Source organism: Apodemus sylvaticus, chromosome 20, assembly GCF_947179515.1.
Source record: "Apodemus sylvaticus chromosome 20, mApoSyl1.1, whole genome shotgun sequence".
NCBI classification, from domain to species: Eukaryota; Metazoa; Chordata; class Mammalia; order Rodentia; family Muridae; genus Apodemus; species Apodemus sylvaticus.
This window is the reverse complement of record NC_067491.1, coordinates 31,776,811-31,798,089: the sequence shown is the minus strand read 5'-3', so window position 1 is coordinate 31,798,089 and position 21,279 is coordinate 31,776,811. Positions and strand designations below refer to the sequence as shown.

General features: G+C 35.6%; 1 protein-coding gene across 1 annotated transcript; it reads right to left on the bottom strand.

Moving 5' to 3' along the window:
* Positions 1 to 1,456: 1,456 nt before the first annotated feature.
* Alx1 (ALX homeobox 1) lies at positions 1,457 to 20,182 on the bottom strand. Its single transcript, XM_052165975.1, has 4 exons — positions 19,957 to 20,182; positions 16,850 to 17,154; positions 13,994 to 14,122; positions 1,457 to 1,777 (listed from the first exon to the last, which is right to left on the bottom strand). The coding sequence occupies exons 1-4, from the start codon at positions 20,180 to 20,182 to the stop codon at positions 1,457 to 1,459; spliced, it is 981 nt and encodes a 326-aa protein (XP_052021935.1).
* Positions 20,183 to 21,279: the final 1,097 nt, after the last annotated feature.

The window sequence follows — 21,279 nt, the reverse complement described above, 5'->3', positions numbered from 1 at the left end:
ATGTTTGTTTAGGACACCGCTCATCTTCATCTGCCTGATTAAGACTTTTATTATGAAAGCTGTCTAATTGTTATAAATATTTTCCCACTAACAAGAGACACTTAGTGGATTAAAGTACTTGTATATCAAATTTAATTTTCAAAATTCACGTACTCCTGTTCTTTACCCATTAGGGCTTCTCAGGCAATTGCCTAGGCTCACAGGAACCACATAAAGATCCTAACAGAGTACAAAGAGTAGATGTTGCTCTGATCTGAGCCATGGAAGTCATCTTAGCTTCCATTAATCGACTTCGCCTTTATGAACTTAGGAATCTTTCAAGGGGGCTGGCATTTCACTCATCTGAGAAACCTTGGAATGTGACATGGGGAAGGGAGGAGAAGTAAATCAAAGAAGCCAGCCATTTTCCAGATGCAATGGATTTGTCTTCTTGTTCTTTTTATTTTTAATGAGAAATTTTGGAGAACCTCCTGACATCTTAATTCTCTGTAGAAAGCACAGTAGCAAAATTGCTTAAGGCACAGTGTGTCAAGGCCAAACAGGCATGCATTTGAACATGCATAGACCCACAAAACAAACAAAAATTCCAATCTGTTACTCTTTTCGTTGAAAAGCTACCCCTTATTTGTTAGATATGTGTGTGTGTGAGATTCAGTCAACATGATTTTAGTGTAAAAGCAACAGCATGTTTACTAATGATTTCGTGGTTTTGATCACTAAATTGCAGTGCAGATTTCATGCTGGCCTCTTCACTTTAAAGTTGCATTTAGAAAACCTGTCCAGTTGACTAGATTTTAAATCATACCCAAATATTTCAGTTGTCACCTTTAACCACATGGTTGCAAGAAACTGTGCCCAGATAGTTCATACAAATACAGAGCAGTTCAGAAGATTTTTTTTTTCTAACTGAGTGGAAATTCACCAAAATATTGAAAGGTTAAAAGAAAAGAATCTTGAGTCTGCAGCAGAGTGTATGACCATTGTGTCTTGGAGCCAAAGAATTGGAAATGGCATTAGCTCTCAAAGCCCCCTGGATCAATACTGCCTTTTTTCCCTGGGGGTGTTTCCTCGTTTAACAGGTATCATTTTACAAGGGATTTCTTGTTATACGGAACTAGCATAAATCAATCTATCACAGAAGGATTTGTTTAATACATTTATTCCTTTAAGAAGTTGCATGACCATATTTCATTGACTTGTACAATAGGAAAAAAAGAACTTACTACTAAAACAGAGTTTGTGGAGGCTGGTGCATGGTAAACCTATTTAGTCTTTTCAGGGATCCACTCTTAGATTTAAATGTTAAATAATAACAACTATTCACGTAAGCTGGTCTCATGGTATATCTTGACCTTTAGCCCTTCCACACACAGCAGCTTATTGTGGTATCCTTTAAATATGAGAAATACGAATGTTTTACTTTGCTATAAAAAGAAAAATAAAAGAGTACTGTATGTTACATGGCCCATGAAATATTGGCGGTGTGCTCCTTTGCCTTCATTCTCAAAACGGCAATACTGGAAGACCTTCTTTCAAACTCTGGCTTTGTTTCAAATGCGTGTCCGTTGGTAGCTCCAGTGAGAAGAGAGTCAGTGAAGAAATTGTTGAGGGGCACGTGGCTGAACTGATTCTGGTGGTTCGAAAACCCCGTGTAACCGGAATCTGTCCTAGGTGAGTGAGAGTAAGGTGTCATGCAGGAGGACGCGTCACGTGGCAGCATGCACGAAGTAACCACAGAACCACCGCTTGCATTTCCTGCCCACAAATTGTTCTGAATCTGGAATATATAAAACAACAAATATTACATTCACACATTCTCACTTAGACTTACTTTCCCTACGCTTACAAAGTTGGGTTAGTTAGTCATTATTTGTTACTATTAGGAGGTTAGTAATTTCCTTCTAAGCATTCAAAGCAATAACAATACCCCCCCCAAAAAAAACATGGAGAAATTACTGGTTTTCTTTTTTTACTCTAATAGATCATCACATCTCACATACCTAACCACAGAAAATACTCTCGAGACAGGAAAATTTCTTAGATGTTCTGTTTATAGCCATGATTTTAAGATGCATAGATATTTAGATTAAGATGCATGGCTATTTAGTCATCCATGGCTTCTATTAAGGTTTAAGGTAATATTCATCTTTCTAGACACAATGATACAGATGTGATTTTTTTCTCAGATTTTTTTCACAGATACAGATTTTCTGTGCTGTGTGAATCAGCACAGAATGTTTGTTGGAAACCATTACTAAATTTAAGCAGTTTTGTCTAAAGTATTTTTAATTGAAATCATTCAGAAAGTATTTCACTCTCATTGACTCTTTTGTCCTACATCTGCCCTTCAATAAGTTCATGAGAGTCTGAAACATTTATTCTACTATCTATATAAGATATATGAAATTCAAAACAGACATGTGAGGTGTAAAACAAATCTATAATTCTAAGGCATAAACCATCACAAAATAATAGAAGCACAGATGAAAACTGCAAATGTTAGGAAAGGCCAAGTGAGCATAATTATTGGGCTATATAATATAACATATACAATTCAACATTTCTATTACTAAATCTCTAAAGGAACTAACTACACATGATAATATCATCAAGCATAAATTTTTCAAAGTTAGTAGCATGTAAAAAGAATACTAAGAAGAATTTTAAATCTGAATTTTAAATAAAAGTATCTCAACTATAATAGAGACGCTAAGTAAACAACAACAGCAACAACAACAATAATAATAATAATAATAACAGACCATAGGAATTCCTGGGATACACATAGAAAATCATGACAAGCAGAAGAGAGGAAAACAAAGGTTGGAGACTGTGGAGACCTGGAGTATCAAGGCAGAGATGCAACCTCAGGAGATGTATAAAACAAAGTATGGTTTGTCTTTTGTTTTTGTTGGGTTGTTACTGTTGTTTTGGGGGTGGCTTATGATCTTTCTGTTTTGCTGTCTGAGACACAGGCTGACTGTGTAGCCTAGATATGCCACCTTGCCCAGAAAATGCTCAAGCTGCCAATCCTTCTGCATCAGCCAATTGAGTATTGGGACTTCAAGAATGTGCCATCACTGCAGTCACATTGCTTTGACAACCTGTGTATAGTATTTTAATACTAAACATGGCACCCTAAGTATCATCACCACGTCTGGCTTTCTTTTTATAATTCATAATAAAAAGTGGAATCATCAATGGTTTGGACACATATGGATGTCTTGTAATTTGCATATACCAGGTTTCTGCATATAGCCTCCAATACATTCTTACAAAACCCAGGATGAGTAGCACTCTGTGACAGCCTTTGTCTATTAATAATAGAGCATTGTCTTTGTAAATCTAGCTTACATTAGTAGAGATATTGCTTTGTGTCAAAAAACAGGTTGGTATTCCTGTTTCCAAAGCATTAATGAAAATGTAACTTATTTTTAACACTTTTGGAAGGATGTACATGAATAACAAAATAATTATTTCTGTATTGTTCTAAAATTAGTTCTCTACATAAAGATATTTTTCTTTGAACTTCTGTGTATCTATGTAAATATAAATATAAATTCACAAAATGGACCAGTATACCAACATCTAGATGTACATATTATTTGCATATGTGAATAATCTTTAAAGCTCTATGAGATATTTTGTTTATATTTTAACTTACTCTTCTGCATACATTTTACATGAGCCAAAATAATTGCTGGGTTATATATCTCAAACCAAAAAAAGGGCTGTTAAATGTCATTATGCCATCGAACTAGCTCTTCCAATGTAATCTGAATACTTTCCTCAACATTCAGTCAAACATCTTAAAACATCTCAAAAGCCACAGTAACATGTCTGAGAAAGGAAAGAAATACTTGTTTGCTTATTCAAAAACAAATAATGATAGGGAACATTTACTTGCTTCTCTTCTTGGGGTATTTCCTAATTTATGTCACTAAAATTTATTATAGCCATCTACTATATTGCACATGAATAGAAATATGTTTCCAGTCAGGCAATACAGCTAAATGAAGGGGCTTATGGGTAAAGAAATGATCCATAAAGTTAAGAAAGTATTTATTGTGAAAAGTATTAGCACCTATCTACTTGTAAATATAAAAATGAAATCTGAAATCTATTATAGTGAAAAATTACAGGGTAAATGATTTTTATTTTACCATAAACGTATCTGGATCTGATCAAGCATATCAATATCTTATTTGTGACAGAAAAAAAAGGTTTCTGATACATAAGGAATATTTTCTAAGCAGACCAAAATGATAAGGGAAAAATTACTCATAACGATAGCTTAATTTGAATGAACAAATGTTTTTAAAACTTTACAATGTCCTTCCTTTTTCAGATGTGTTACTGTAGTTTTTGAGATGTATTATGATGTTTGATTGCATGTTGTGAAAAGTATACTGATTCCATTAAAAGAACTCTCAGAAACTTTTCCTAATACATTCTTTTACCATACTACTTATCCCTTCTTAGTTGTGTCCCAAATATGGCTTTTATTTGAAAAATATAAATTCAGTGGTCTAATAGGTTTCTGTAGCAAAACTTCAGGTAAAATTTATAATTTGTCCCAGGAAAATGTGGTTTTATTTTTCTCTAAATTCCCTCTGGGCATTTATGTATTTAGTAAGGATGGGCAGTGCCTAACGTATGACAGTTAATTGGAGACTGTGAATTGCTGTCTGTGGCATAAATTACAAACACTTTTATTTTAAAATACAAATACATGTATGTTTTACAGTCTGTTCTTTGTAGAGTGTAAGTCTATATAAACAGAGTCCTAAAAAACTTTTACCCAAGATTGAAAAATCAGTGAGGCCAAATCTAACCCAAAGAAATTCTAAAAGAATGCAGCTCCTTTTATAAGTTATAATTGCTTATTTGTATGTGTACTCCAACCTTGTAGCTCATAGCTTGTACCATCTGACAGTACACTGAGTGATTATTGATTGTAATTATTTTCCCTATCCTGCCCACAAAAATAAATAATAAAACCCCATAAAATGTATTGGATAATTATAAAGCTATTTCTTCAAGTATGATTTTAAAAAATGGGAACTAGTTGCATTAATAAATTTAATTGTGTTTATGGCTTTAAATCTAAATCGCCACAAGTACAATCATAACAAAAATCATATTTATATACCTATTTATCATCTATATTTACATACAGGGGTTTGTCATCCAAACCTGTTTTGCATCACAGATACATTTTAAAGGTTTAAATACATACTGTTTAAATATATACACATACTGATTAAGTGTATGGTATCAGTTCCTGTGATACATATTAAAATGATAGTGATAATGTACAGTGTAATTTTTAAAAAATCAACTGAAATGAGGAAGCACTTCTGGAGTCCCACTTACAAATCTCAACAACTTCAATTTTATTCATTTTCTGTGAACATAAGCTCTGCTTTTTAAAGAATTCCATTCTCCCATATTTATGTTCCATGAAATGACACAATCTATTATTTTCTTACATATGAAAAGCCTAACTTGTCATTTGGAAACTGTGACAATTCCCATGTCTGTCTTTTTCTTCTTCTTCAGATTATCGTGTCTAGTCCTTTCAACCAATCCTCAAATGGCGTGATGTTAGCCCGCCTCATGGGTAGTGTTGCTATGGTTTCTCTTGACTAGTCAGTCAGTTTCACTGCAATCAACATGCAGCTTCTACAGTGGGTTTATTTTCAAACAGGTGTGATATGACCACAATAGGACATGTGAAGCTGCTGTCATCACTGGAAATCACCTATTTTTTTAGTAGATTAATGCTTGAAGACAACATGTGTTAAAACTGCTAAGTCTACTGCAGTCCAGGCAAGTCCTTTTCTTAACTAGGCATGTGACAACTCTATTAAAGTGTGTACTAGAAGTCACAAGTTGTATCATCTAAAATTGTGCATTGCTTCTTTGTCAATGTCAAACCTAAGAGACTTTCATCATCCTACTCATTAATAAAAATGCTATATGTCTTTATTAATTTTGGAAGAAACAAGTGATTTTACTTCTAACTAGGACATCGTTGTTTTTGGACTATTTCACAGACATGGCAATGGCAATAGCCTCTACCAAGTGTTTATTTGAATTGCTTTGGGGATCTCTTAAGTGCAAAACATTCACAGGTTGTATCACATGTTGTACAACTATAAAATGCCCTTGTGTGTATTTTCTATATAGTATGGGGAAAGGCTCTAAAACATTCTTTAGAGGTTCTAGGGATGTGTTCAAAGCACTGTGCAGGAACTTACCAAATGCCTCTCATTATGAGTATTGGAAGCTCTGCTCAGCTACAACAATCTGTTTACGGTTTTCCAAATCAAATAGAAAACCTAACACCTCATGTGATTGGAATTATGAAGAAAGTTGTTTAGCTTGATTCTTTAAGCAGAAACTAATTACACTCATTTTGCTTCAAGACATTGAAAGCATCAGAAGTGTATTGTATGTTTATGTGTATGTGTGCATGTAAATTTAATCTTTGATATTTAATTTTTATGAAACAACTATGTTCATATAGTACATTTTCCAGGCATTTCTCACTCTGTTTCTTCATAGACTTCAAAGTTTGTGTGACAGTCTGATGCAACAGTCCTTGATTTGTTTTCATTAACAGGTTTTTTATTAAATTCACAATAACCTGGAAAAAAGCTAAAATTATCATTTGTTCAAAAATTCTACCTTATGCATAAAAGCTATAATATAAAACAAATACTTTAATTTTCATAGAATATTTTTAATTGTATCTACTCCCCTTTGGAGTCATATATTAGCCTTGGATATATTCATTCAAACCTGAGCAAAGTTATTAGATTTATTCTTGCTGTTTTGTTGTTGCTGTTGCTTTGTGTGTGTGTGTGTGTGTGTGTGTGTGTGTGTGTGTGTGTGTGTGTGTGTGTGTGTGTTTAAGATAGGGTCCTGCTTTTCAGCCTTGTCTGGCCTGGAAATTCTTATTTATACTGAAGCTGGCCAATTCATAAAATGTACCTACTTCTTCCTCTTTCACTCTGCCTCTCGCTGATTCTCTTTGGCTCTGCTGCATGAGTACCTGTATTAAAAGCATGACCCACCATACCTGGCAATTTTATTTATTTTTGAGCTGAATTTTATTTTATTATTTTTTTGAGATTAATAAAAAGGTCATTTTCCTTCTTCCCGTTCCTTCCTTTAGAAATTCCTATACACTAGTCCTTCATTATTCACAAATGCATGATAGCATTTATGTCTTTACTTATTTTTATGCTTACACATGCACACATGCATACACACACACATACATACATACATTCACATACTGCACTAAAGATATAATTATAACTTTATTTTTGTGATTTTTAAAAAAACTTGATTTTGTTTTTAGAAATCTATAATAACACGAGGAATAAAAATAGCATTAGACCCGCCAGGGCAGCATGATGAGACACTAATTAAGTTAATTCAAAATCAGATACACTAATTATTTTAAAAATGATACAGGTAAAACTTTAAATAAAAAGTTAGACAAAATTCTCATAGTAATGAAAATAAAATTCAGGTCTTAATTCTTCTGTTCCAGTAGACAAGCCAAATTTATTTCCTATAGGACTCTTCTCTATTCTTTTAAGATATCACATATATAAATATATATATAATTTGTTTTGAATATATATTTTTGCTATATATGCTAATATATTTATGATACCATATATATGGTAATATTTCTTTTCATGTTTTTCTTATGTATTCTTGAAATCTCTTCAATTAACTGTTTTGTTTCTTTTTAAGGTATAAAAGTTATGAAAAAATAATTAAATCCAATATTATAACACTACACGCCTACTTATTCTAAGCATTGAAGAATGACCATGAATCCACTTTCAATTACAATTTGACATTTGTAAATCAGTCCTATCGATATGATTTGTGGATCTTGGACACTATGTTTTCTGTTCTCACTGCAACATTTCATGACTGACCATACCAGAATTAGTTTATAAAGTAAAAATATTTATTATCCGATATACCAAATATAATTTTATGATTAATTGCCTTAAAAGATATTGGTTCACCTACTTCAAAAAATCTGAAAAGGAATAAAATACATGATAAAGTCATTACGTGTGCATTTGGTAAAATGGGACTTAGTGATGTCTCTCTCACCACAGAGTGTACAAAACTCATATTTTAGGTAGTACACATAAGAAAAACAATGACTTCAAACGTTTTACTGAAACATTTTGTGAAAACATTTTTCTCCCTGAGAAAGTGATTGTGATTATTTCAATCTTACGTGTCCAAACTTCTAAAGTTACCATTATTTGGTTGTCTTGGTTTAACCTGAGAAGCGTGGTGAAGGGAACGCCGTTTTTCCTTAAGCTAGTCATTTTCTCTCACTGGACGAAATTAAATGCTATAGTTTTAAAAGAGCAATTACATACTTAAAAAATAAATATTGATAATTACAGGCTGTAAGGATCTCTGCCACTTACTGGGAGCTTGTTGTGTGCAAGGCACTGACCTGAGGACTTTGCATAATCTATTTTATTCAGCACTCACAAATGTGATCTGAACTTTTATTCTCATATCCTAAGTGAGGAGGGATGTTCCTAGAAGTTAATTCAGTTGCCAAAAATCTGAAAGTGATTAAGCAGTAAAGTCAGGGTTTGAATGCAAACCATTATGTTAACCCTAAGATTTCCTCACATCCCAGGACTAAGCTCCAAAGAAACCCCAGCAGCAAGGGCTTTTATATTCAGAAATCAGTTTAACCCTCAGAATAAAGGGAAAAATCATTATCAGTTGTGGAACTAGTATCTCCTGCGTTAGCCCCAGAAATACTTCTAAGTTTGCACATAAAGTCTCAAGTGGAAGTCAATGAATTACCAAAAGCACCTATCTAGTTCATAACACAGTAAAGGTCCCTGTGGCCCAAATGAAGCCTGACAGTATCAAAGTATCAATCCTTGTAAGAATCAAGGTTGGTAGAAAATATTCACACCTGAACAGACAATATCTCCTGCAGATATTTTAAATACTGTAATTTTCTTAATTATAAATAAAGGAGTATCTAATGTTGATAGGTTTGCGCTTATGTTTTAAATCCAAGTCTAAAACCATTTAAGTCTCCAGTTAGTTGGGTCTTGCTTTTGTGCAGAACTGTGTGTGTAATTTAGTATAAACATTACCTAGCTTGTAATCTACCTACAGAGCAGAGGATTGAGTCTAAATCATTCACATATCCCTCATGCCTAAAGCAGTGAATGACATGAATTTGTTGATAAAATATAAAGAATATTGAAAAATCAATATGATAAAATGATGAAAATCCAATCTATAACAGAAGGAAACTGGGGAGGGGTTAGTTACTTAAACTAAAGGATTCCATCTGATAGAGACTGCAGACGCCAACTCCTTTACTGATATTTATTTTTGGTTTAATAGTGAAAAATATTGAAGTAAATCAGTACTCTCATTTACATCTGTTTACTATTTAATAATTTGTTTACTATATCTGTGATAGAGAGATGATTGAAAATGGGTCATACTTTTTAAAGACTACATTGCAAACAGTACAGAGATGTTGTGTACCACACCCTTAACTGTCTCTGAGAGGGAGGGTTCTGATAGAGAGAGGACTTAACGAAGGTCAAGGACCAAATAATGCATGGGGGGGGGGAAGGGAGTTCTCATAGACAATATGAATTCACGCAAACAATGAGATGTATTGGAACAGTCATGTCCTGAGCATCAAATAATTTAGCTGGATCACAATGTTGCCAAATGGTATCTGATATAGCAGGCCAAAGCAGAGAACTTTTAAGAGAAAAGATTTGTGTTGTTTTTAACTGTGTGTGTGTGTGTGTGTGTGTGTGTGTGTGTGTGTGTGTGTGTGTGCTTGTGCATATGTGTGTGCTTGTGCGTGTGCATGTGTGTGTGCATGTGTGTGTGTATGTGTATGTGTGTGTTTGTGTGTGTAAGCACGTTCATGTGAGCACAGGTGCCCAAATGACTGGAGTTGTGAGTCTTCAGACCTGGTGCTTGGGAACTCACTAAGTGTGAGTTCCAGCCTTGAACTCACAGAGATCCTATGATCTCTGCCTCCTGAATGTTGGTCTAGAGGTGTGTACCATCATGCCTTAGCTTTAAGTGGTTGGTTGGTTGATTGGTTGACTGATTGGTTTTTTGAATGTTTGCTTATGTAGTTGAATAGTGTTTCTTGAATCCCAGGTTGCTTTAACTCATAAGATAAAATGACCTTGAACTCTTGTTTGTTAGACTTCCAAACACTGCTGAGTGCTGGGATTATAGGTATGGCCCACATGCTTAGTTTAAACTATCTTCAGAACATTAAAAAAAAAAGTGACCTTAATGTAAGTGGCTCGGGAAATTATTCCACTCATTTTGCTCATTTGCAACAAAAGACATACATAATTTTTTTAAAAATATGTCTTATTATATTCTAAAATGTTTCAATACTTTTGAAATATTTTATATTATTCATGAATAAATTTTAAAATGGTAGAATTTTTACTTGTAAAACAAGAAAGTAACATTTTAATGTCAAAATCGAGCATTTTGTTGTGTAAATTCAAAAGACAATATTGCAAAAAGTAGCCCTTGAAGCCTAACCTTAAAGAATATAAACTCAAGTGGATACGTGGCGATAAGGAGGAAATATAATAACTGGGTTTCAATAACAACTGGGTTGTTCACATTTACTGATAATTCTAGAGAGAGATTACTACTGCATTGTAATGAAAGCCAGATGAAACACGTATTTAAAACATGTTCCCAGCATTAATTACTATTTATGCCCACTATTGACATCTCTCTGCTAGGTACAGTGATTTTCCATACTTCAAAAACTGTATTTTTAAACCTTTTCTGTTTTTCTTGTAGTTCTGTGTATGCTTTTGCTTCCCTGCCAAGTTGTTAATTCTTTATTTTTGCCCTGCCTCCAACATTTTCCAGTTTCCAACTTTTCTGTAGTTAATACTTTTCTTCCCGCTGTAATTAGTAACAGTACCAAATTCAATGGCTTATTGCGCTGAGTTGTAGGATGCTATTTCAGTGCCCATTTCTCCCATTATGTTTCTATTTTCAGGCTGCATGATAGAAAACATTTCCTTTAGGCTGAAACTTGGAGGACCTAATCTTGACATATTTTTTTCAAAGAAACTAAAAACACTCTATACTTTTAAGTTGAAGGAGAATTCTTCCCTGGCTTTTGCCAGTCTGTAGTGTGACATTTACTTGGTTTCAGAATTCCTGACCAAAGAAAAATTTAAAAATCACTAATAGAGAATAGTCTGAAACTTTGTTACAGTATTAATTTTATAGGCATTTATCAATTTCACTGTCAAAATAAATTCAGCACAAGTACTCTGTATTCCCATGTATTGCCTTGGGATTTAAAAGAAATTATAAAATTGCCATAATTTAGGGAAGTGAAAGACTAACTTCCTAATGTCCTCCTAGACATACCATGTTCTCTTCCTGTCTTAGCTATGTGGCTACCATATTGTGCTAACTGATGCTCAAATCTTTAGGATGAAACAAGTCAATGGCAAAAGGATGCTAGTCAGTGCTGTGGTCCCTCACAAAGATGCTAATTGGTGCCAGACCCCATTCAAAATGTTTTACAAAACAGCAAATAAGAAAAGTGGAGCCAAAAATAAGGTAACTAGCAGCCAGGAACACCAAGTAGAGTAGAAACAGGGATCTAAAGCGAAGGCATAAAGACAAGTGGCAGTATTCAAAATGAGGAATTTCAGTCAAGATTGATGCAGGAGACTAAGTACAACTGCTTAAATTCTACTACAAAACAGTTTACAATTTGGTATCTTTCTCTTCCAAAGCGGTTAGTAGCTTCAAAAGGATGCAAACATAGTCTTACTCATTCATTATTTTATTGGCTTGGTATACCTTCTCTGCTCCCCTGAAATAAACTGTAGATTCTAATAAGAATCTCATCACATAGGGTCTTTTATAATTGTTCCTGATAACACAAAGAGTAGAATTTGTTCACTTTGAAAGACAGTTTATTGTATGAATTAGGGTCAGCCTTAAACCAGTGTATACAGAAGCAAAACAAAATGCTCTCAGCAGGGTTTTGTGTGTGTGTGTGTGTGTGTGTGTGTGTGTGTGTATGTGTATGAATGCAACAATAATAACTAAATAAGAACACTGTGAATTTGAGAGTGAGTGGGGTACTTGGGAGGAATTGGAGGAGGAGGCAAAGGTGAAGTGATATGAGTATAATATTCATGTCTGAAATTCTAATAATTTTTTAAATGATGTTTTCAAAAAGAAGTTGTTGAAAGTTAGGCAAAATCGACATGGGTCAAATCTGGGTTTTATCACAAATGAGAGAAAATGTATAGCTCCTATTCCTGTGTCTCATTTCCTTAATGTAAGAAAAGGAGAAAATTAATGCCCGTTACTATTGTTTTGGTTAAATAAGTTATCATGTAACTTTGGACAGTATATAAATAAGGATCTTGTAGTAACAAGTAGCTATAAGGAATGGCAGCTTCTCTTCCCATGATCCTGTTAATTCAGAGGAGAAACATATTCATAACATTTTGTTGTGAATTCAACTAAGTGACCCAAAAATATGGGGTTAATGAAATTTCACTAGCTCTGTGACCATAAGTAGGCAAAAGACAGCCATGCTTTTTACTAGGTAAAAATAAGGTAACTGCATTCAGATAAATTTTGTGATAAACAAGATATACTAATGGAATCATTGTGTCAATGATTCAAATCATTTCCAAAATACTGGCCTCTGGAAAGTTCATGGGGGAACAGCTGGGCCCTAGCAGTTACTTATTGCCTGCCCTGTAAGACACCATTGATGTTCATGGGCCAATTTGTTTTAGTCTAAGTTTCAAAAGGAAGGAGCTGAACTTGGTACTGTCCAACAGTCTTTTTTAATATATAAAATTGCACAATAAATTTAAGTAATTATATGCAAGCAAGAAGTTCTTCAAATCATTTTTAAAAGGAATTTTAAAGACAAAAGAATACTAGGAAAGAACATCATTAAAGGGCCAAACTTGCAAAGAGGGTGTGAATTTACAGTTGAACTGATGGCTAGTCTCACATATGGAGCCGAGATGATCTTGTTACAGAACCATCAAAGTATTTATCCAGAATACATGTCACCTGTGTCTCTACAGCAGCACTTATAAAACATGTATCAGTAAGTAACAAGGAATAAAACGATGCATAGCTTGTTCCAGACGAGTTCCATGTCCCTTATCAAGCATCGACAATGGAATTCTAACACCATTATTTCATATCAAGAAAATATAATAGGACAGATTTTTAAGACAATAAAACTCATGCACAATTATCACAAAGTATAGAAATGAAGAAAACATAGTTAAAAAGAAAACAATGAAAAAATGAAATGTCAATACATTTAAAGGTGAAAAATATTTCTTACCTCAATTTTAAAAATTGTCTGTAAGACAATATAGTATTAAATATGCTCTTGAAAGAATGAGTGATATCAAATGTGAAAAAAAAATGGTTAGCAAATGAATAGTTTTGAAGTAGAGTTGAGCCTTTAAAGGCCACATTTAGCATCAATAGTTTGCATGTTGCATGAAATTATGGCCGCAAATTTTAAGACAGGCAACATACTGTTTGAAGTTAATGAAGTAATTTAGCCTCAATACTTAAAGTACACAATAAAATTAAGGCATATCATTAAATGTTATTTTTTTCCTTTTCCTTTCTTTCTCTCTTTCTGCAATGTTTAACGAACTCAAAAGACCCAGACCATGAAATATTTTCAGTGACTGACTGTGAAAGAAAAATAATAAAAATAAATAAATAATTTAGTAGATAAAACTTTGTTAAACATGGGCAAAGTTTTCCGGAGACTAGATTTTCACTCCTTACTATTGTAGTTGGTGTGATCAACTCTAAGCTCACCCTCTGAATCAAGCCACACCCAGTACCCCGCGTGAGCATAATGTGTCATGGGCCATACCTGTGGGTAGCTGTCAGTCCTTGGTAAAACTGATATGTCGTAAGTGGCAGCAAAATGGCTTTTAGCTTGCTGTATTTGGCCGTAACGCTCTCTTTTTCTCCACTTGGCCCTTCGATTTTGAAACCAAACCTGGTATATTTATTTTTTTCAAAAAGAGTATAATTTTAGTTGAAGAGCATTTTATCACCCGAAATTGACATTCAAAGTTTCAAGTCAGAAAGGAAAAACGAGTACATAAAAATTAACAATAAAAAATGAGTTAATTTCTATACATCCAAACTGGATCCATGTGTTTTACATTCTCTTGTAGTCATATATGGTGGTACATCTGTGAGGTAGTATGTGTGTGTGTGTGTGTGTGTTTTGTATATGTCTGTTTGTGGGAAGTAAAAAAAAAAACGGGGGGGAGGAGAAATTTGTAAATCTGATCATCCTGTTGTCATGATTATTCATCCTCTAGGTGGATGCAATGAGTCAGAGAGACAATATGGTACCACACTCTCCTCCAGCCAAGTCAAAACACAATGATCATCTTTGTTTATCCAAAAATTATCTTTAAAAGGTGTAATAAGCCGAAGACTGTTCTGAGGCATATTTAAACTTAAGAAATCCTATAAAAATTTTAAAAATTGGTATTTTATCTGAAATTGCTGGCAGCCATAATACCTTGATTCTTTAGAAATAACAAATTAAGATTGCATATCTATCATAAAATTTGTCAGGTAAACTTCTACTTGCAGTTAAACTGTGGTTTTGAAACACATAGCTGTACTTATTACATACAGTTTAAAAAAATCACATATAAATAGTAAAATAAGTGAGCAGCTGGCATCAAATGTCATGAGTGCCTGAGTTGGTATTCCTCTCCCAGATCATTAAGCTTTCTTTCATGATATCTCTAATTATATCTTAGAAATCCTGGTCCAAAGAACTATATCCCTAAAGGGAATTCTTAATACTTGCTTGCTCTTGAATTTTTTTTTTCATTCTAGTATTGCAGTATTTTAAAAGGAGAAACAGAAAATGATATTTTGAGTAAGCTTTGATATTTTTGAGTAATGCTGGGCAGCCTTCAGAAATTGCTCATTTCTCTCTGCACAACTATATACAGATTGGAAATCAAGAATACATAAATAGAAATTGCTGAAATCTTTTCATTAAGCTTTACTTGAAATTTGTGGATACCTTTTCAATAATAAATCCTAATTCTGTATATTTTATACCATCGCAACTTTTGCTGTTTAATAATACACAATTCATGCATGACCTACATATGTAACAATTTTAATATTATTCTTTGAAGAGTTTTCTGAAATTAAAGCAAGACATTAAGAAGCTGCCTGTTAATTATCATTCTCAAGTTAAATTGCTAGTATCCTATACTGGCCCCAGGTTCTAGGTATGGAGCCATCAACATCAGAACACACATTTCCTTAGACTCTGTTATACAGAGAGGCACAGAGAGTTTTCTGGAAAGCATGTCTTTTTAAGATGGGTGTGAATTTCTGTCCTTCTGCAAAATGCATGAAAAAGAGCAACCTGCATTAACCTGGGTTAGGCTGGTTTCTCGGCTTGTCCTGGAACAGATATGAGTCTACACTGAAGGGGAAACATGAGGGAACAGCTGACCCATCTGCATGTAAACATATTTTTCTATGGTTACAAGTATAACTAATTTAAATAATAGACACGGGACAAAAAACACATGCAGGCCTGGTGTTCTGCAGAACTAGACAGTTCTAGCCTTCTTCCTTAGTGTGAATGTTCTATGTGTGATTTTTCTGAACTGTGATAGAACTTCCATTTGCTTCAGGAAAGTCAAACATAACCCGATGCCTGTCATCCCAAACCACCATGTGTGGTCAGTAATGACAAGCAAGCTAACTAACAAAAGGAAAGAAAGCACAATCTGTTCTTCGCTCCTTCATAATAGTGTATGAAAGAGGGAATTCAACAATTTCCCACTTAAAGCAAAGCAATAGAAGGAAATGAAAAAAGTCCTTTCTTTTGATTTATTACTGCCTTCCAAATTTGTACTTATTACTTGACAACTAATAAAGTGCAAAATATCAGCTCTAGCCACAATAAAATGCTGCTGAGAAGGCATGTAACATTTTATCTAGATTTTTAAAGAAATTAGATTCATTGAACCTTTGGCTATAATTATTTGACTACACAATGTATAAATATAACCAAGGGCATACAAAATTACTTAAACTGCATTATTACTATTTATGCTGAAAAATATGTATAATATCCTAAATCTTTAAAACTAAAATGCAGTTTTATGTGCTGTAGTGGTTGGGCCTAAAAACTCTAAATGAGCCATTTTATATATTTTAAATTTTATTAATAAAATTAATATGATATATATAATGTTAATTATTAAGAGTTTTTGTTCTTATTTTATTTTCAATTACAATAATTCTATCTGAAATAAAGTTATAGATCTATGGGATAGTACATAAATAATTTGCAAATAACTGGTATATAATCTGAACAATAAAATCTCAATAGTTGAAAATAAAACAAAAAATAAATTAGATATTTTTATTTATTAAGTAAAGATAAATTTAAGGTTGTATTTTTAAATAACGGGTATGCTAATTCTGTTTTTTTTAATGACTTCATTATTAACTTTCCGAAATAATTCCTGTCCTCATAGTTCGGCACTGGTAAAAACTTTCAGCAGTGGTAAAAACACAATATAAAGAAATTTTAATTGGCCAATTTGCTCACATGTTACTTTGGTACAAGTCTTAGCTGATAATGTTTCTTCCTTTTTGAAAAAAATACAAGTATTCAATTATTCTGACATTATCCCTTCCTGAAAAGCCCCTGCCTTTCCGTGCCTACCTGGACTCTGGCTTCAGTGAGTTCCGTTCTTAGTGCAAGTTGTTCTCTGACATATACATCCGGGTAATGGGTTTTTTGGAAGACCTTCTCCAGTTCCTCCAGCTGCAAACTGGTGAAGGTAGTTCGGTGTCTCCTCTTTTTGCTGCTGGATACATTGCTGTCACATTTGTCCCCAAGTTCATCCAGTTCGCTCTTCTCTGGCATGCCTTTCACAGGAGACATCCTGAGATTGTTGCAGCTATCCATGGCCCGATTCAGCTCAGTATGAAGGGGCTGTCCTTCTACTTTGGTGATCCCATAATTCACTGTACTCAGGGAGGAAAGCAGTAAGACTCAGGATGGTGAAACACACTTTGATGAAGCAATTAGCCTGAAATAATTTAACGCATCAGGGAATAGGTCGGCTAATAATTTATTTTGCCAGTATTAATTCTACCCTATCATCATAGGATGGGTAGTGCCTTATTCACTGTGGACTCAGGACTTGCCAAAGTCCACAGATCTATTTTATATGGTACTGTGCATGCATATAATTTATAATCAAATTAAAATAGTCAAATGAAAATTTGCTCCAGACTAAAAATAAAATATGAACAACCGTGAGTTTTAAATATGGATGTATAAAACTTATAGCATATTATTTTTTTACATATGCTAAAATTAAAATGCTTCTGATTTTCAGAAAAAATACTTCAAATTTAAATAGTATCTCTCTGCCAATATTAAATCTCCCACATGTTACACAACAAAGTTGACCAGACATTGCAGTGAAATACAATTCCCATTTTATGAATTCTAGCTCAATGAGTTACCCGTGCCTGAATTTAAATTTTCTTCAGAAAGAGGTCTACTAATTTTTTAAATTCTTATCAAGTTCGGAAAGTACCTTTTAAAAGAAAGGTACAAGATTTAAATAAATTCCTTTACCTTAAAAACTACTTACATTCCTTGAATACTTTATACTTCCTACTTCCGTTTAACTAGGGTATAGTTAAGACAAAAAATATTGTATACTCTAGGAACGCGCAGAAATGAAAAATACAAAAACAAACAGGATAATATTTAAAACGGCATTTTGCATTTTGACAAGTTATTTCAGTTTGAATAACTTACTTGAGATCGGAGTTCAAGCTTGCAATATGACAAGAAACATATTGCATCATAAAAATTTACAGACATATATGACGAAGATAAGGAAAACAGGGCAGTTTGGGCTTTATTTGTGTTGTTGTTGATGCTTTGTAAGGAAAACAAAGTCAACCCAACCAGAACAGTGATTTCCAAGACTTAATCCGTACTATTCTTATTTGCTTCCTTAAAAAAGGGTGAGGGTGTGGTGGTGGTGGTGGGGGGTGGAATTCTTCTTAACTCTTTTAAGAACCTTTTTATGTGTTCTACGAATACATTGAATTTTCTTGTCTACATAACACATTGCACATCGGTTTTATGCAAAGGAAGATGTGCTGTAAAAATAAATATGAAGGGAGCTATGACTGATGAACAATAAGGTTTTGTCTTCGCAGACAAGAGTTAAAACCGGGAACTCCGGCAATTAGAGGGGGGGAGGGGAAGCCGCAAAGACGCTGGGGACAGGTCTGGAGAAAGACCGGCTTTTTTCTCCAACGTAGCGGTAATCATCCGTTTTCATTTTATTCCATATTTCCCAGTTAAAATTCTGCTCAATAGTGAGATTAACATTTAAAAGTTAATGAAGCACTACAAACCAATCACCATTTTTCTTTTCCTTTTCCCGACAATTTAAAACATAGTGGAGTTTATCTTGCAGTCAACGCAGGCCACTGCAAAACCATTTGTAAAAATACTGTCAGTTCAAATAACTTCAGGCACGCATCTAAGAGTGCCAAAAACACTTGCGACCGCCGAAATGAAGCCAGGAAGCCAAAAAGTTCTTGTATGTAATATTGGTTGGTCCAGTCTTTACAAATAAGCGATTTAATCCACCAAAAACGATCATTTATTATGTGCATTTTTGTTCTAACCTTACAAGTCAAAAGTCACCCTCTGTACTGAATAAAAAGAGTAGAATGTGAGATTCATTTAAAACCTGTATAGAGTATTGAGCGAAAGAGCTCCCGAAAGAGTAAAGGTCTTGCCAGATTTTTGAACCTCCATTAAAATAGGGGGCGGTGGCTTGTTGTAAATATTTCACACTTAATTCGTTTGTTGTTTTAAAGCGTCCCGCTCCTTACAGCTTAAGGGTAGAGTATACGCTATGATAAGGAAAAGTCCTCTTAGAATCATAAACCTGTTTTAACTGTCGGGGATGTGGAATGATAGGGTTTGCACTGGGTTACAAGATAGAAAAAGATAGATGGTTTGTTTTGATAACATTTTGACTTGGAGATAGGCTGGCATTCAGAGTTGAAGATTCTGTCCAGAAGCATTCCGAAAGGCTCGTTAGGTGACATTTTATGCGAAGGAAGAAAAAGAGACAATGCAGAATAAGCAAGTGAGTGATTTTTATCCGAAATGTTTTGCCCAAAGCTAAAGCGATTAGGTGTTTGACCAAAACTTATGTTTGCTCACTAAAGAAGTAAAGAAAATCGGCAGGAACTTTAAGTTCATGCAAGCTAATATATAGCAACAGAGAAATACACCATCTTTACAATAAAAATGTCGTCACTCCTAGGACATTAAAAACAGTTTCGTAGCCTCCCACACACGTACACATAAACGAGCTCAAAGATTTGGGTTTTCCTGACATCTAGTGATGGATTTCACATCCTAGCGCCCCGGCATCCCGGCGGGTTCACAGCGGAGGCGCGGTATTTTAACTCAATTATAACCTATTTAGATCCATGTTAACTTACACTGGGGTCCTGGTCAGAGCCTTCTTGTCCAGTTGTGGACTCTATCAGAAAGTGAAATAGAATCCGGCAAGATTTAACTCTGGACCCCGGCCGGTTGCAAGAGTTCCCGGTCCCCAGCCATAGGGATCCACATTTCTTCGACCCGCACCAGTACCTCACTTCGGGGAAAGCACGGCTGAGACTGGGGTTCAGTTTGAAGCCCCGGCCAGGCCGCCAGGGAGTAGGGATCAGGATGGGGTTGGGGGTTGGAGGCTAGCTGGTGTCCTGAAGACTTACCGCTGCTGTCCTGACAGGGCGAGGTCCTGTCCAGGCGCACGTGATGCTCAGCTCGCGGCAGTGGCCCGAAGGCCTGCACGCATTTGCCAGCCGTAGCTTTGCCGTAAAAGGACTCATTGTCCAGCGTCTCCATAACGTGCTCCAACGCGCCTCCTGTGCCCATGTAAAAGTCACTGTTTTTACTTGGTGGGCTCTTAAGGGCAAACTTCTCGCTCAGAAACTCCATAATCCTGGAAGGCTGTCCGCGAGCTCTCCGGGGCGCTCGGAGGCTGGAGGGCGCGGAGGGAGGAGGGAGCAGTGGGCGGGAGGAGGGAGGGTCAGAGAGGAGGGAAGGGGAAGCGAGCCCTGCGACGCCAGGAGCTGCCCAGCTCCCAAACACTTAATACGTCCCGGCTGCAGAAGGGGCACCCGAAGTTGCTTTTATATCTTGAAACTCAGCTGGGCTCCTCCGGCAACCTCCCAGTCCTAATGAATATGAAAATAGGCAGGGACTAACTCCACCCCAGGGCCCCCTCCTCCCCCACCCCACCCCCATCTTCCCTCCTTACCCCGGGTAGAGCGTGTCCCGGCCTAGTTCAGACAGACAATTCCATTTCAGACAAATGCCAGGAGAGACAAGGACACCCAGAATCTTGGTCGCCTCAACAGTGGACGGGCATTGCGGAGGAGTCTGGTGAGAACACAGAGCGGTTAACCCTCCACTCCCAGAGGCCTGCCGGGCCATCCCTCCCCCTCCCCCGCCCCGCTACCCCCTACCCCCCCAACACCCGCTGTCCACCCCGCCCCCACCCCAGCCACTCACTTCCAGAAGATTTAGAGGCATCTTAAGAACTTGAAAGGAAGTATTGCTCTAAAGAGCTTTTATTTCATCCGTAAATCGTTTACGTGGATGATCCACATTAATCTGAGCCCAAAACGCCGGATACAGCAGCGGCTGTTAACCGGATTGCTGGAGGTAAAGGGGCTGAGGTTGCCTCTAACCTAAAAGCTGGCGTCGTAGCGGGCCGCAGCGCTCGCTCCTGCAAGGACCCCTGGAAGCAGCAGTGTGGATGTAATAGCATCTAACGGGAATGGAAGGTTGAGGAAGAATCTTTGAAAAAATTTGATTTTACCAATACCAACCAACAACGCCTTCTGCTCTTGGTCCACGAATCATTAGGACAAAACTTGTTGTTGTTGTTGTTGTTATCATTGAAAAGTTATAGAGACAAGTGGCCCTGAAATCCCTTTCTTGGTGTAGGTCAGAGGGGCTCATGACACACAGTAGTGTAGGAAAATGAGTGCTTTCAGAGTGTTTTAACAAAAGTTGTACTATGTGTAGGT

Coding starts and splice junctions, on each gene's coding strand:
- Alx1 (XM_052165975.1), bottom strand. CDS start 20,182: ATGGAGTTTCTGAGCGAGAAGTTTGCCCTTAAGAGCCCACCAAGTAAA. Junction 17,155..19,956: donor GCCCTGTCAGGACAGCAGCG/GTAAGTCTTCAG, acceptor CCCTGAGTACAG/TGAATTATGGGATCACCAAA. Junction 14,123..16,849: donor TCACTGAAGCCAGAGTCCAG/GTAGGCACGGAA, acceptor TAAATATACCAG/GTTTGGTTTCAAAATCGAAG.